The following is a 16,442-nucleotide window of genomic DNA, read 5'->3' as shown; positions in this document are numbered from 1 at the left end:
AAATATACGTTCACCAGAAAAAAACCCAACTAGAAACAAATCTAAAAGGAAATAAAACAAAAAAGAATATTCCTTCAGATATCTAGCGCAGAATATAGTGTTTTTTGATTGCAGTGCACGAGTAGGAAATGTTAGAATAATGTGCAAAGTTGTTTGTAAATCATACACGTGTCTCCATTAAATATAAACCAGTTTCTGGAATTGTGACCGATCTGTTCTTACCTGAATATTCATCATTTTGGCTGATGGAAAGATTGGAAAAGGGCACAGGAAAGCATTTAAGTTTAGGATGTCCAGTTTTTATCAAGAGAAACATGGTTACAATCCCCTTGATTACACAAACATACAAATTGATATTTAGAGCATGGGTCAACTTTGGCCAGTGGAAACATGGGATTAGTTTATGGGAGTGTCTTATGCCACTTAATCCAAGAATGGATTTACAGCAAACCCTGCTTGAACTGTAGACTTAGTGAGAAAATGGTAAAGGAAGAGAGAGAACTTTGTTCAGAATAGAAGTCACAACATTAATTCATTGGTTTGGAAGTTTTGTCAGTTTCATTTATCATCTGTCAATGATTTAACATTTTATGACAAGCAAAGCCATTACTGCCCATGGCATAGTTTTACATAAAGCACAGTATACAGCGTTGTTGTGCTCGTATGATTCTCGTGTGACTTATGACTTGAAATTTCTGTTCAATATCTTTTAAATGAATAATTGCCATTAACTGATAATATCCCAACTATTAAATATTAGAATCAGTCTTTGGTTTAAATAAATCCATTGAATAACGAGAATTGCACAATTTCACATTTGGCATTTGAATTATCTACATACACTCAAGATGTCAGATGAAATATTTACAATACTGCATCCCAATTCAAATGAGCTGATAAAGGATATCCATTGCCCTTTCATGATAAATAATGATCTGCTCAAATTCAGAAAAGCCATAACCAATTTTATCTATGTTAGTCAACATCAAATAGTCTCAATTCACTGTAAATATCAAGCATCTTTCCTTACATCTCCCAATTTATATTTCTCCCGGTGAAATAGAAAGAAAATCAAATGCACAATATTGAAACAACTGCTTTGCAAAGATTGTTTGGTGCAATTAAATAACAAGATTGGTATATCAAAATCAATGATTAAGAATTCGTTATGAATCATATTTTCTGCATATAAGGTTTATACCAAGGTGGAAGACATTTATTGAGACATAATCCAGAAATATTGAAACATTTCTCCACAATAAAAAAAAGATTAGATTTTTAAAGAGTGTTTCACAATATTTTCTTTGTAAACTTTGTAAACTAGTAAAACTTTGATTTTATTGAAGTTAATTTTATACCTTTATATTCTCTGCCCACAAGCTCAAAAATCTTTCAGGTTTCAAATTGCTTAAACCATTTCACAAATTTGTGAACACATGAATAGCTGCCTTCAATTTTCAAATGGGTAATGCACAGTAATTAATATACAGCTGCATTGAAACTAAGACAATAATGATTAATCAAAATAAAAGGCAAATAAAATATTGTCTGGAATATCCTGTGCATTGGCACCCAAAATACACAGTAAAGACAAAGTAGATTCCTACTTTTTTTAAAAATCAAGCAAAAATGATGTACCTTGGCTCAAAATGAAATCTGATATGCAAGACGTATATGCAAATTTCCCAAGTTATATTGGGTCGAAATGGATGTAAAATTAGACACAGAATTTAGGTGCTGTAGCAAAGTTATTTTACAGTTCTTTTAAAATGTGTCTTAATTGAAACATACTTTGTACTTTCTCTGGTCTGACATGATGATTGCTGAAGCCATAAAAATACAAAATCTTTTAAAATGTCCACAATTTCATTTTCCTAAACATGTGGTGCCTTTTGTGGCGAAGTCGTCAGGTCACTTAAAACATTTAACTTTTATACTGAAAACTAATAAATGGCTTATAGCCCACATTTCCTTCAGGTCCGGATTGCAACTTGTTTATATCCATTGAATAGTATAGCAGTAAAATGGGCACCTGAATGGGGGCAATTTAAAGGTAAGAAAAGCTCATATCTAAACTCCAAAACCTAGGATTTGGCTCCTCTCTCTGCATCTGGATCCTCAACTTCCTGACCCATAGACCACAATCAGTAAGGATAAACAACACCTCCGCCACGATAGTCCTCAAAAGCGGGGCCCACAAGGCTGCATACTTAGCCCCCTACACTCCCTGTACACTCACGACTGTGGGGCAAAATTTGTCTCCAACTCCATCTACAAGTTTGTTGATGACACGACCGCAGTGGGTTGGATCTTGAACAACAATGAGTCAAAGTACAGGACGGAGATAGAGAACCTAGTGGCATGGTGCAACAACAACAACAATCTCTCCCTCAACATGAGCAAAACAAAGGAGCTGGTCATTGACTTCAGGAAGCGAAGAATCATACGCACCCGTCTGTAATGGTGCTGAGGTGGAAACGGTTGACAGCTTCAAATTCCTAGCTGTGCATATCACCAGCAATCTATCCTGGTCCACCCACATCGAAGCTACAATCAAAAAAGCACAACAGCACCTATACTTCCTCAGGAAACAAAGGGAATTAAGCATGTCCACATTGACTCTGACCAATTTTAAAGATGCACCATAGAAAGCATCCTATCTGGCTATATCACAGCCTGTTATGTCAACTGCTTGGCCAAGACCCTAAGAAATTACAGTGAGTCGGCAGCACAACCAAGTCCATCACAGGAACCCGCCTCCCATCCATTGATTCTGTCTGCACCTCCCGCAGCTTTGGGAAAGTGGGCAGTATAATCAAAGAACCCTCCCACCCAGGTTATTCTCTCTTCCAACCTCCTCCATCGGGCAGGAGATGCAAAAATCTGAGTACACGCACTAATTGGTTCAAAAACAACTTCTTCCCCATTATTATTGGAGTCCTAAATGACCCCTTTATGGACGGAACTGAGTTCGTCACACATTTTCATGGAATTTACAGTGCAGGAGGCCATTCAACCAATCAAGTCTGCACCAACCCTTGGAAAGAGCACCCTACTTAAATCCACACCTCCACCCTTCTCTACTCTATCTTTACTTCCATCTTTTCAACACGCCATATGCTTCACCCAATGTATATGTCTATGTATTTACATTGTGTATCTATCATACATCCTATGTTTTTTCATGTATGGAACGATCTGTCTGGACTGTAAGCAGAACAATCACTGTACCTCGATACATGTGACAATAAATCAAAGCTATCCAATTTTGTACCCAAAACATGCTCATCTGATTGATCTGCTGCCACTCGAGCTCATGTGCAAAATACTGCTGCCAATTGCCATTCATTTATTACCCATTCTGGTGTTCAATAATACTACAAACTCAAAATGATCATCCTTGTTTTGAAGTCCCTTCATGCTAATTCCCCTCCCAATACCAAACCCATCCCAGACCTCCCAAGAACTTTTCCATTCTGGCCAGATGTGCATATCCCCAATTTATTTTCCCCACCATGCCTTCAACTCTCTTAGGTTTGGTTTAAAGTTTGGAATTCCCTCTTTCAAATATTTCAATCTCTAACCTCCGACAAGATGCTCCTTAAAAGGTGCCTTTCGGTTACATGTACTGACTAATATAGTTCACTGCCCACTTTTGTCTGATAATACTTGTATCGTATCCCCTTAGGATGCTTTCCATTGATAACGTTGCTATCCAGGTGTAAGTGACTGAAATATTACGATTAGGCGAACGGTTTCAACCACAGGAATATTTGAGCTTCGCAAAAAAATAAGCATCTAAACACCAGCAAAAATCATGCGGATTTTGTGAAAGTAGTTATGAAACAGGACTGAACTCAACTGATAACTTTCCTTCATTTGAAGCTGTAAGGGGGGGGGGGGGGGGATCTCGTATTATAATTTCTACTGGATAAACATTATCGAGTACATTCACAATTGTTTTGTCATTTAAGTTAGTCGGACCTGGAAGTCACTGGTGCGCATTTAAAAATAGTTTGCAAATCCAGCTCTGTGCTTTGAGAAAAATCCGAACGCATTTAGTAAACAGTGTTGTGCAGTAAAAAACCCAACGCAATAAAATCGGGGGTTTAAATAAACGGTCTTACTTAAATCGCGACTGTTCTCTGCTCCATTCGTTTATATCGGATCTTTGCTTTATTTTCTGCTCGCTTCAAAATATTGAGACACTTGAGAGGGAGGCAGGCAAGAACCGTGTGGGAAGGTCTTAAATTGACACACAATGGTCTGGAGGTCCAGGTCTGCCATCAACCTCTGGCGTGGGGATCAAGTACTGCGGGCGGCAGAGTTTAAAGCAGAAAACACGGTTCAGCCTTTCCAAGCTCAAGTGTGTGGGGTCAAGGCGGCGGGGAAGGGAGAACATTGGCACCAACGCCGTCAGATGAAGCAGGGACGTTCCTCAGACATCCCGACCCAATGTATCCGACTCCACAATAAATCAGCCAGCGCCGGTGTTCCGGCGGCACCGCATCTGTGCTGCCCGTCAAAGGGCAGCATTTAAAAAAACTTCGCCCGAGAATGAAAATGTGTAGCACCCGGCTGCCGGAGAAGTGGCACCTCTGCCCCTGTAACCTCGAGGTGCAGGGGGCATTAAATAATCTCCCCCCCCCCCCCAAGACTTTGCTGTGGAAATAAAGCGGGTGGGATGCATTTGGGCTTCACCAAAACCCATAGAGACGAGATGCAGCACAGAAAATATTCAACAACTTTACAATCCATGTTAGTGAGAAAAATGGGGGTGGGAGAGAGAAAAGAGTGACCCCCCCCCCCCCCCCCCCCCCCAACCAAACGTACGGTCTGGAGTGAGTGTGTAAAAGAGTGAGTGAGGAGTTGCAGAAAGCTGCTGCAGGGCTGTTTGCCGCTGACGGGAGGGTGGCTTAGGTGTGTGAGGCACTCGGGACTGAAGCTCAGGTATATCTGAGCAGCTCATCCAGCCACCCCATCACTATCCCCCCCGGGGCCTGGGCAACAACAGAATGACCAGGGAGGGGAGGATAAAGAAATGCTAAAATATCAAAGGGAAAGATGTGGGCTGGAAACAACACCGATGGCAAAATGCGCCCATTACCACCCGCCCACCCCCCATTAGGAGACAATTGATCTACATGTTAAAAAAAATACACTGCAACAATATATACAATCCCAACAGCCCGACCTTTCATTCAGCCAGATTAAAATTACCTACCCCGTAAACTCTTACCAGCTCGAGCGGGTATTATTGTGTGTGTTTTTTTTATAATCTTCCCCGACAGAGATAGATATGTTTATTTTTTAAATTGGAATTTCGTTCAGTTGGAGGATAACGCCTTCATTGTCCGCGAGCCGCCGTCTCCTAGGTTGGCTCTAACCGGTCCGCTTTCACTGACGCCCCAAGTTTTCGCCGGTCTCGATAACAACACCGCCGCCGCTTCAGCCGGAATGGCGCACGTCAGGGGCACGCACAGGGGGGCATGGCGCCCGCCGGCAGGGCAACTGACCCGCTTTCAACCACCCCCTTCCCGAAAAACCGCTGCCTTTTCGGCTTCCCAGCCACGCAGATCGGCTGGCCTTTCGGAGCGCCGGCCAGCATCTGCGGCCGGCGGTTTAGATTTGAGCCGGGGCTTTGCGGCTCGAGCCTTCCTCCACCGAGCGTCCCAATGGCACGGGCCGGCAAGCTCCCGATTGGAATGTGGGGGAGGGAAGCGTTCGCGGCATTGTGCCGTCATCTGATCGACGTGCCGACCGACCAATGGGAAGCGGCGAGCCGGCCCAGCGGGGACCGCCCACCTTTCTCCCCGGCCCGCCAATCAGATGGCGAGGGGCGGGGAAACGGGACCTTCCAGCAGTGTAGTAAATAATGATAAGTAAAGGAGTTTGACTGAAACCCCAAAGGCCGATGCTGTGAGATTGAGCCGATAGAAATGATCCAAATTTAAAAAGTGAGGAGGCCGCGACGAGGTGGACGTTAGTGAGCGTTTTGACATGAACCGGAGGGCTGCTTCAGCTGTCCATCTGCAAGGACGCGTTGTTATTTGACCCAGTGAGCCGCTTCCAAGATGTCGGCGATCGCGGCTCTGGCTTCCTACGGCAGCGGCAGCGACAGCGGCGACGACTCGGACGGCGGCTGCGGACAAGTTGCCAGCCCCGACGCGGTGGCTCACTTGAACCCTCTGCCCTCTGAAAAATCCGTGTCGCGCCTGTACGGATCCCTCGTTTTAAACTCCGCGCCCGAGGTTGCTGTGAAGGTGGGTGTCGGGAGGCCTTAGCCAGGCCCAGCGGTGCACATGGGTTAGTCTGGAGGCAATCTCTCAAAAACAAGCTCTCTCTCTCTCTCTCCCCCTCCCTCTGACCATAATGTGCCGGCATTGGACTGGGGTGGGCACAGTAAGAATAAGAAGTCTCATTGATGTGGAGATGCCGGCGTTGGACTGGGGTGAGCACAGTAAGAAGTCTTACAACACCAGGTTAAAGTCCAACAGGTTTGTTTCAAATCACTAGCTTTCGGAGCACTGCACCTTCACCTGAGGAAGGAGCAGTGCTCTGAAAGCTAGTGTTTGAAACAAAGAAGTCTCAACACAGGTTAAAGTCCAACAGGTTTGTTTGGAATCACTAGCTTTCGGAGAGCAGCGCCTTCATCGGGTGAGTCTCAGTTGAGAAACAATTGACCAAAGTGACAACTCTTTAGGGGACTTTTTAAGCAGACTCCGGATTTGTTGCTGGCTTGTTTCGCTCCTACAGAAGCAAAAGCTTAACTGCAAATTTCTTATGCGCATATAAAGATGAATCATTGAGTCTGCTTTGGAAATTAGTGAAATGATAGTTGATGTTATTTGATTTTAGTTGACCCATGAAAATCTGATATTTAAGAATTGAAATTTGTTGTAGGCCCTTTTTGATCCCCGACACACAGACACGTTCATTTTGATTAGCTCAGTGGTAAGTGCATCATGGTTTTAGGACAGGTTTCATGCAATCTGCATTTTGGTGTTTGAATTAATCTCTGTTTCTCTATCACCTGTGGATTACTTTAATGTCAAATTTCCATATTTTAAATAAACCTTCATAATTGACTGGGAATAATGAAGTGGGGTTTGCTGGAGTGTAGTGAGATTGCCCAGTGAAAGTGAATGAGTGTTGGACAACTTCATTGGCCTCTTCGAAACTTGATGGTGGCATTGAATCTCAAATCTGATCAAATTGTCTGTCATGTGTACCACCTGATTCAGTAAAAGGAAGGATGGCTTTTTGAAGAAAGTGAAGATGACTTTGAGACAGGATTTACTCCCATTTGGAAGCAAGGGACGTATTATCAAGAGGCAGCATGGTTTTGTGAAGGAGAGGCTGTGTCTCACTAACTTGATAGAGTTTTTCAAGGAAGTGATGAAGATGATTGATGAAGGTAGGGCAGTAGATGTTGTCTACATGGACTTCAGTAAGGCCTTTGACAAGGTCCCTCATGGTATCTGCTAAGGAAGGTGAAGTCACACGGGATCAGAGGTGAGCAGGCAAGATGGATACAGAATTGGCTCGGTCATTGATGACAGAAGGCAGCAGTGGAAGGGTGCTTTGCTGATTGGAGGGCTGTGACTAGTGGTGTTCAGCAGGGATCAGTGCTGAGACCGTTGCTGTTTGTGGTGTATATAAATTATTTGGAGGAAAATGTAACTTCTGATTAGTAAGTTTGCGGATGACACAAAGGTTGGAGGAATTGCAGTTAGTGGGCAGCATAGTGGCGCAGTGGTTAGCAATGCTGCCTCACAGCGCCGAGGTCCTGGCTCTGGGTCACTGTCCGTGTGGAGTTTGCACATTCTCCCCATGTTTGCGTGGGTTTCGCCCCCACAACCCAAAGATGTGCAGGGTAGATGGATTGGCCACGTTAAATTCCCCCTTAATTGAAAAAATGAATTGGGTGCTCTAAATTTAAAAAAAAAAAGAATTGCAGATAGTGATGACAGTCAGAGGATACAGCAGGATATAGATCGGTTGGAGACTTGGATGAAGAGATGTTTAATTCGGATAATTGTGAGGTAATGCATTTTGGAAGGCCTAATACAGGTGGGAAATATACAGTAAATGGCAGAACCGTTAAAAGTATTGACGGGCAGAAGGATCTGGCGTAGAGTTCCACAGGTCACTGAAAGTGGCAACGCAGGTGGAGAAGGAAGTCAAAAAGGCATGGGCATATTTGCCTTAATTGGCCAGGGCATTGAGTATAAAAATTGGCAAGTCGTGCTGCGGCTGTCTAGAACCTTAGTTAGACCACACTGTGAATATAGTTGTGATGTGGAGATGCTGGCGTTGGACTGGGGTGAGCACGGTAAGAAGTTTTACAACACCAGGTTAAAAGTCCAACAGGTTTGTTTCAAACACTAGCTTTCAAGCACTACTCCTTCTTCAGGTGAATGAAGAGGTAGGTTCCAGAAACATATATATCGACAAAGTCAAAGATGCAAGACAATGCTTTGAATGTGAGCATTTGCAGATAATTAAGTCTTTGCCGATCCAGAGAGAGGGGTAATCCCAGGTTAAAGAGGTGTGAATTGTCTCAAGCCAGGACAGTTGGTAGGATTTTGCAAGCCCAGGCCAGATGGTGGGGGGTGAATGTAATGTGAGATGAATCCAGGGTCCCGGTTGACGACGTAATCATGTGTGCGGAACTTGGCTATGATAAGTTTCTATTCAGCGATTCTGCGTTGTTGCGCGTCCTGAAGGCTGCCTTGGAGAACGCTTACCTGGAGATCAGAGGCTGAATACCCTTGACTGCTGAAGTGTTCTCCGACTGGAAGGGAACATTCCTGCCTGGCGACTGTCGCGCGGCGTTGTCACAGCGTCTGCATGGTCTTGCCAATGTACCATGCTTCGGGACATCCTTTCATGCAGCGTATGAGGTAGACAACGTTGGCCGAGTCGCGCGAGTATGTACCGCGTACCTGGTGGGTGGTGTTCTCACATGTAATGGTGGTACCCATGCCGATCATCTGGCATGTCTTGCAGAGATTGTCATGGCAGGGTTGTGTGGTGTTGTGGTCGCTGTTCTGAAGGCTGGGTAGTTTGCTGCAAACAATGATTTGTTTGAGGTTGCGCGGTTGTTTGGGTGGGGTGGGGATGACCTTGGCAAGATGTTCATCTTCATCAATGACGTGTTGAAGGCTGCGAAGAAGATGTCGTACTTTCTCTGTTCCGGGGAAATATTGGATGATGAAGGGTACTCTGTCGGTTGTGTCCCGTGTTTGTCTTCTGAGGAGGTCGGTGCGGTTTCTTGCTGTGGTGCGTTGGAACTGTCGATCGATGAGTCGAGCGCCATATCCCATTCATTCGAAGGCATCTTTCAGCATCTGTAGATTTCTGTTATGCTCCTCCTCGTCTAAGCATATCCTGTGTATACGGAGGGCTTGTCCATAGGGGATGGCTTCTTTAATGTGTTTAGGGTGAAAGCTGGAGAAGTGGAGCATCGTGAGGTTATCCGTGGGCTTGCGGTAAAGCAAAGTGCTGAGGTGACCGTCCTTGATGGAGATGTGTGTCCAAGAATGCAACCGATTTTGGAGAGTAGTCCATGATGAGTCTGATGGTGGGATGGAACTTATTGATGTCATCATGTAGTCGATTCAGTGATTCTTCGCCGTGGGCCCAAAGGAAAAAAATTTAATTGATGTATCTGTGTATAACGTCGGTTGAAGGTCCTGTGCAGCGAGGAGGTTTTGTTCAAACTTGTGCCTGAAGATGCTGGCCTGTTGAGGTGCGAATTTGGTCCCCATAGCTGTTCCGTGTGTCTGGATGAAGAACTTGTTGTCGAAGGTGAAGGCGTTGTGATCCAGAATGAAGCGGATGAGTTGCAGAATTGCATCTGGAGATTGGCAGTTGTCGGTGTTGAGTACTGAGGCTGTTGCAGCAATGCCGTCGTCATGGGGGATGCTGGTGTAGAGTGCCGAGACGTCCATTGTGACAAGGAATGTTCCTGGTTCAACTGGTTCATGGCTGCTGAGTTTCTGTAAGAAGTCCGTCGTGTCGCGACAGAACCTGGGCGTTCCTTGTACGATGGGTTTCAAGATGCCCTCTGTAGCCAACGAGGTTCTCGCACAGGGTCCCATTGCCTGATACGATAGGCCAGCCTGGTGTGTTGGCCTTGTGTATTTCTGGGAGGCAGTAGAGATCTCCAACGTGGGAAGTACGTGGGATGAGAGCACGTAGGGTGCTCTGAATGTCTAGATCCAAGGTCTTGATCAGTCTTGAGTTGACGGATGTGTTCCTTGGTCGGATCTGCAGGTAACTGTCTGTAGTGTTCCTGGTTGTTGAATTGTCAGTACACTTCTTTTCAGTAGTCCGTTCTGTTCAGTATGACGGTGGCCCCATCTTTGTCTGCTGGTTTGATGACGATGTTGCAGTTGGTCTTTTGCTTGGGTGACGTTCGGGGCTGTCTTGTGAATGCGATTGATGAATCTGGCATTGACACGACTCCTGATGGCTTGAGCATACGTGTCGAGTCTAGGTCAGCGGCCTTCCGAGGGGGGCCCATTTCGACTCTTTCCTCTTCGGTTGCCGCACCGCAGATGTCTCGGTCTGCTGTTCCGGTTCATTGGTTGTCTCATTGGGTTCCCTGTCGGCCTCTTGTGGTCTGTGGAAGAACTGCCGGAGCCTCATTCGCCTGATGAATTCCTCCGTGTCTGCCGCAAGACTGTTGGATCCATTTTGGTGGTGGTGGTGGTGCAGAAATTGAGCCCTCTGCTGAGGACTTTGATTTTGTCTGGTTGAAGGGTGTAATCTGACAAGTTGACAGTAGATTTCCCTGTATTGTTTTTTACTATGGTACTGGGGGAGGCTTCGATGCTGGTGGTGGTGATGCCGATTCTCAATCTTCCTGTTCTTGGTGTGCATATAGGTGGCGTAGTATCGTTGTCTCATCTGTTTGGCGGTGTTCTGAAGCTGGTCTGCTGTGTCCTGAGCGCAAGTTGAGAATATGGACTCTATCTTGGTTTTCAGGTTGCGGCATCTGCTGTAGAGCTGGCGTACGAGGTGGTTGAGGAGTGTGAGAGAGGTGCGACGGCAGAAGCTCTCAGCCTAGTCTTTGTTGTAGGTTGACTTGAGTGGGTTTGTGATCTGTAGCCCTTTCGGGATTTTTCTTGCATCTTTGTAGAAACTTAATGTCAGTGTCTATATGCGCGATCTTCTTGGAGATCCTCTCCACTTTGAGCCGGCAGTTTGCGGTGTCAATGGTAGTCATGATGTGGATATGCCGGCGTTGAACTGGGGTGAGCACAGTAAGAAACCTTACAACACCAGGTTAAAGTCCAACAGGTTTGTTTCAAATCACTAGCTTTTGGAGCACCTCTCCTTCCTCAAGCTCCTGAATATAGTGTTCAATTCTGGTCGCCACATTACCCAAGGTGTGGAAGCTTTGGAGAGGGTACAGAAGAGGTTTACCAGTATGTTGCCTGGTATGGAAGACATTAGCTATGAGGAGAGGTTGGATTACTGTAATGATCGAGGTTTGGGACGGCCTAATAGAAATCTACAAAATTATGGGGGGCATGGACAGAGTGGATAGTCAGGAGCTTTTTCCCAGGGTGGAAGAGTCAATTACTGGGGCTGGTTCAGCACAGGGCCAAATAGCTGGCTTTTAAAGCAGCACGATTTAATTCCGGTACGAGCCTCCCCGAACAGGTGCTGGAAACTGGCGACTAGGGGCTTTTCACAGTAACTTCATTTGAAGCCTACTTGTGACAAGCGATTTTCATTTCATAGTGGACATAGGTTTAAGATGTGGAGGGGCAAAGTTTAGAGGGGATGTGCAAGATAAGACTTTTTTTACACAGAGGGTAGTGGGTGTCTGGAACTCACTGCCGGAGGAGGTGGCAGAAGCAGGTACAATAGTGACGTTTAAGGGGCGTCTTGACAAATACATGAATAGGATGGAAATCGAGGCATACGGACCCCAGAAGTGTAGACGATTTTGGGTTTGACAGACAGCATGGTTTGGCGCAGGCTTGGGGGCCGAAGGGCCTGTTCCTGAGCTGTACTTTTCTTTGTCCTTTGACTTGTGGGGAAGGCATCAGTTGGGAGCAGGAGATTAGGAATTGGTCACCATACTTTCGCAATTATGAGGAACCAAGTGACATGTTTATGATTGATTTTGAATATGTTTCTTTAAAATATGTTGAATCTGAAATAGTCTTTATTAAATTCCGTTGTGCTTTAAGGTGCCCCACGCAATTTCTACATGGCATCACGATGGGTTCAGGCTTAGAGGAGTGAAGAGCCTGTTCCTGTGCTGTACTGTTCTTCGTTCAATACTTGACCTGGTTTTGGCTAATTAGGCCAAGCAAATAGATAGCCTAAACGTAGGGCAACATTTGGGAAGCAGTGACCACAATATAATTCAGTATAGTACACAGTTATATCGAGGAAAAATGATAAAATCAAGGATGAGGTTGATGGGCAAAAGAGGAAGTGGTCAGATTAATTGGAAGTAAATACAACTGTGGATCAACAATGGAAAATCTTTAAACATGTGATGGATTGATAAAGATTAAGCTGCATTCAGTAAGGAAAAAATTGAGTCTATTGAAGAATGGGTTTATATCAGAATAGAGGAGTTATGAGAATATAAAGGCCTGCACAACGAGTATGAATAAATCCGCAAAAGAAATTACTTCCAGTTTCCGTGGTGTAGCTAAATTTCTAACTATCTTTTAAGTCTTCACCCCACACATACTCAGGAGAATTGAGAGCTTTCTAGCCTCATCTGTGATCCCATTTGCCAAGAAAAACCTTTCCACATATTCAGTCCAGTCTTTGATCTCTGCCACAAACCCATTGATAGACCCAAACATAGCCAAGGTGCTGATAACTTATCCTCCGTTGGTAAACTTCGAAAAACTTTGCGTTGAGCATACTGAAACTCAAATTTTTTTATTTTCGTTGCCAAAAAGATGTAACTTCACCACAAAAAGGTAGTTGAAATGGGTTAATCTTAAAGTTAAAGTTAATCTTCTTTAATATATAAAAATAATGACATTTAAAATACAGTATGGACTCAAAATTGGGAGCAGATAACTTTGAAATAACAGTAACAGAATGGAACAGAATTAGAACTAATGGCAGTTAAATACGAGTATACATGGGTAACAACAACACCAAATTATATTACAGCACTTACTGATGACATCAGCAATGGAGTTAAATAAGATGCATAATAACACTCGATAACAAGTATAGTTGTGGGTGAAGGACCATTATATTTTAGGTCATCTTTACTTGTTTAATAGATGCTTTATTATTTTGTTAAAAGTTCATCAGCAACTTCTGTGATTGTTCAGTGGTCGCCCTCCATGTTTTGAAAGAAAAAAAATTAAAGTTAGGTTCTACCAAGCCTAGTTCCACCCGAGGATCTGAATTGTTCAGTTGTAACATCAGCTGGCATCAGAGCAAAATTAACAGATACTTGGTAGAACAGAACTCAAATATTGCCGAAAAGATGTTCATAGAATCATAGAATTTACAGCGCAGAAGGAGGCCATTCGGCCCATTGAGTCTGCACCAGCCCTTGGAGAGACCACCCTACTTAAGCCCACGCCTCCACCCCATCCCCATAACCCAGTAATCCCACCTAACCTTTATGGACACTCGAGGGCAATTTAATATTAATAATAATTAATAATCGCTTATTGTCACAAGTAGGCTTCAATGAAGTAACTGTGAAAAGCCCCTAGTCGCCACATTCCGGCGTCTGTTTGGGGAGGCTGGTACGGGAATTGAACTCGCGCTGCTGGCCTTGTTCTGCATTACAAGACAGCTGTTTAGCCTACTGTGCTAAACCAGCCCACAGCATGGCCAATCCACCTAATCTGCACATCTTTGGACTGTGGGAGGAAACCGGCGCTCCTGGAGGAAACTCACGGAGACACGGGAGAAAGTGCAAACTCCCACGCAGTCACCCGAGGCTAGAATTGAACCCGGGTCCCTGGAACTGTGAGGCTGCAGTTGAAGCTGAAGCTTTTCATCTTGAACCTAACAGGATAAATGTCCAAGAACACCAAATTTCAAGCAATCACAACGATTTACACCATACGTGAAGAAGGTGCTCATTGGTTGGCAGGTCAACTCTGGCTGAGGTATTGGCATGGTGAAAGCAACAGGAAAATTATAGGCTCACAGACTCCTGGGTAATTCAGAAAAGGTACATCACATGGTAATTCTACGATTCGGCAGCACTTGCTGAGTGCGCTAATCAGTTGAGCTCATTTATGTTCATTAGAAGCAACATGCATTATTTTGCAGGGACCCCATCTCTGCAAACAGAAGGAATATGTTCAAGCCTTGTTTTTTATTAATTATCAGGGAGCTTGGCCTGCCAATAACTCCATGGCAACACCTTGGTTAATCAGGGTGAACTTGCCAACCAAACAGCAACCTTTTCTCCTGTAGCCTAAGTTGTTGTGCATGTTTAAAATTAGGCATTATTGTGTTTGTCATAAAGAGTTCAAGACGAGTGGCTTTGGTAATCGATCTCTTTCAGCAATATTCAAGCTCTGTGCTGCCAGAAGACTGTTCTAAATGGTTTTGAACATTTTAAATGGGAAGGGGATAAAACAGGAGTGAGGATGTACGGTTATAAAGAGAGGTAGAGGTTTATTTTGAACTGTAATTGAGAAGGTTTGCGAATTATAACCTGTGATACATTTCAGTGTTAGAAAAACTGGCCAAGGACTTCCGGTGGGGGCGATGCCTGAGTGAGCCGCACATTCGGTGGGCTCTCACTCCGGCGGGGCTTAGCAGCTGATTCCCCGCGATAGCGGGACCACGGGGGCGGCTAAAAGGCTGCCGTGAAAGAAGAGGAGAGCGGGCTGCAGCAGATGGAAGTGTGGGAGGCCAGCAGGTAGAGGAAGAAAGAGAGAGAGAGACGGAGGCAAGGAGGATACTGACCTGAAGGGTAAGATGGAGGACCCATGGACCTTCCTTCCTCCAGGACAAGAAAAAAAAGTTTGGAGTTGCTGAAGAGGGACAGCTTGGACCCACTTCAGATGCCCAGAAGGTAAAATTTAAGGAGCTGGGCGAAGGAAGGCGGCAGCGAAGGTGCGGAGGAGCGGGCTGCGGCACATGGAACAGCGGGAGTCCAGAAGGCAGAAGAAGAAGGAGAAAAAGGGACAGAGACAAGGACCTGAAGAAAATTACCTGGGACCTAAGATGCCGGACACACGGACCCCGGACCCAGCAATCCAGCAGGCGCTGGATAACATGCTCCAGGTAATGAAGTCCAGTTTTGAAGCGCTGAAGCGGGACAGCTTGGACCCAATCCAGAAAGCGGTGGATCAGCTGAACCAGAGGCTGGATGCCAAGGATGTTAAAGTTAAGGAGCTGGGAGAGGCGGTGGAGGAGCAGGCGGATGCGCAAACGGTTGCAGCGCTAGAAGTTGACGGCCTGAAAGAGCGGCAGAGAAGACTGCTGGACAGAGTGGAGGAGCTGGAGAATAGAGTCCGCAGGAACAATCTGAGGATGGTCGGCCTCCCGGAGGGAGCTGAGGGAGCTGATGCTGCAGCGCTTGTAGCAGACCTGCTGAAGCAGCTGATGGGGGCCGAAGCCTTTCCGCGACCGCTGGAGCTGGAGGGGGCACACAGAGTGCAGGCAAGGCAGGGGCGGCCGGGCGGACCCCCCCCGCCCGATGGTGATTAGGTTCCACAGGTTCGTGGACAAGGAGCGGGTGCTGCAGTGGGCAAAGAGCGCCAGGAGCAGCACGTGGAACAACAGTGTTCTCCGCATTTATCAGGACCTAAGCCAGGAGGTGGCTCGGTGGAGAGCAGCCTTTAAGAATGTCAAGGAGGTGCTGTTCAAGAAGCACGTGAAGTTTGGTCTGCTGTTCTCAGCTCGGCTATGGGTCACGCACCAGGGTCAACACCATTACTTCTCCGAGCCCGAAGAAGCGATGGATTTTGTGAGGGACCTGGGGCTGGTCCCGAAAGGAGGCCCCAAGGACGCGAATTAGGGCCCGAGGATTTCTGTGGGAAGGAACGCCGAATGTGCCTGGACTGCTGCTCAACGGTTTGCTGGGCTAAAGGGGCCAAGCGGAACATTTGAGACTCTTTCCTTTCTTCATGGACATTGGTTTGGGGGGGTTAATCCCCCCCCTTCCCCCCCCCCCCCCCCCCCCCCCCCCTTTTTTGTTTTTTTTGTGGTCTCTCTTGTTTCTTATGGGGGGGGGGGTTTGGGTATATATTTATGTGCTTTTTCTCTTTTTTTTCTGTTTTTTTTTCCTGTTTGGGCTGGTTTGTGCTTTTTGTGCAGCTCGCGGAAGACACTGGAGCTGGCTTGCCCCAGTGGGTGGGAGAGGGGGATGGGGCGCCGGGGAGTGGGGAGGAGGACGGGGAAACAATGGGAATGAGACAGGAAGGCGCCGGAGTGTTGAGTCACCGGGCTAGCAGATTGGCTAGTCA

At 45.8% G+C, this 16,442-nt stretch overlaps 2 protein-coding genes across 5 annotated transcripts in view; one reads left to right on the top strand and one right to left on the bottom strand.

Moving 5' to 3' along the window:
- The window catches only part of wasf1 (WASP family member 1), a 175,970-nt gene extending 170,249 nt beyond the window's left edge, over positions 1-5,721 (bottom strand). The window contains exon 1 of one of the 4 annotated variants that reach the window (XM_038799181.1): positions 5,225-5,721. The gene's annotated coding sequence lies outside the window, so the exon portion shown is untranslated. Of the gene's footprint in view, positions 1-4,127; positions 4,279-5,224 lie in introns of those variants that run through there. The other 3 variants (XM_038799177.1, XM_038799179.1, XM_038799180.1) reach the window with 3 other exon arrangements.
- A 111-nt stretch (positions 5,722-5,832) lies between these two features.
- cdc40 (cell division cycle 40 homolog (S. cerevisiae)) overlaps positions 5,833-16,442 on the top strand; it is a 203,538-nt gene continuing 192,928 nt past the window's right edge. The window contains exon 1 of the mRNA XM_038801008.1: positions 5,833-6,263. Within this exon, the coding sequence (XP_038656936.1) occupies positions 6,075-6,263 (189 nt within the window). The 5' untranslated portion in view covers positions 5,833-6,074. The remainder of the gene's footprint in view (positions 6,264-16,442) is intronic.

This window comes from Scyliorhinus canicula, chromosome 6 (genome assembly GCF_902713615.1).
Source record: "Scyliorhinus canicula chromosome 6, sScyCan1.1, whole genome shotgun sequence".
In the NCBI taxonomy this organism is placed as follows: domain Eukaryota; kingdom Metazoa; phylum Chordata; class Chondrichthyes; order Carcharhiniformes; family Scyliorhinidae; genus Scyliorhinus; species Scyliorhinus canicula.
The sequence above is the reverse complement of the archived record's forward strand: the minus strand, read 5'-3'. Positions and strand labels throughout refer to the sequence as shown.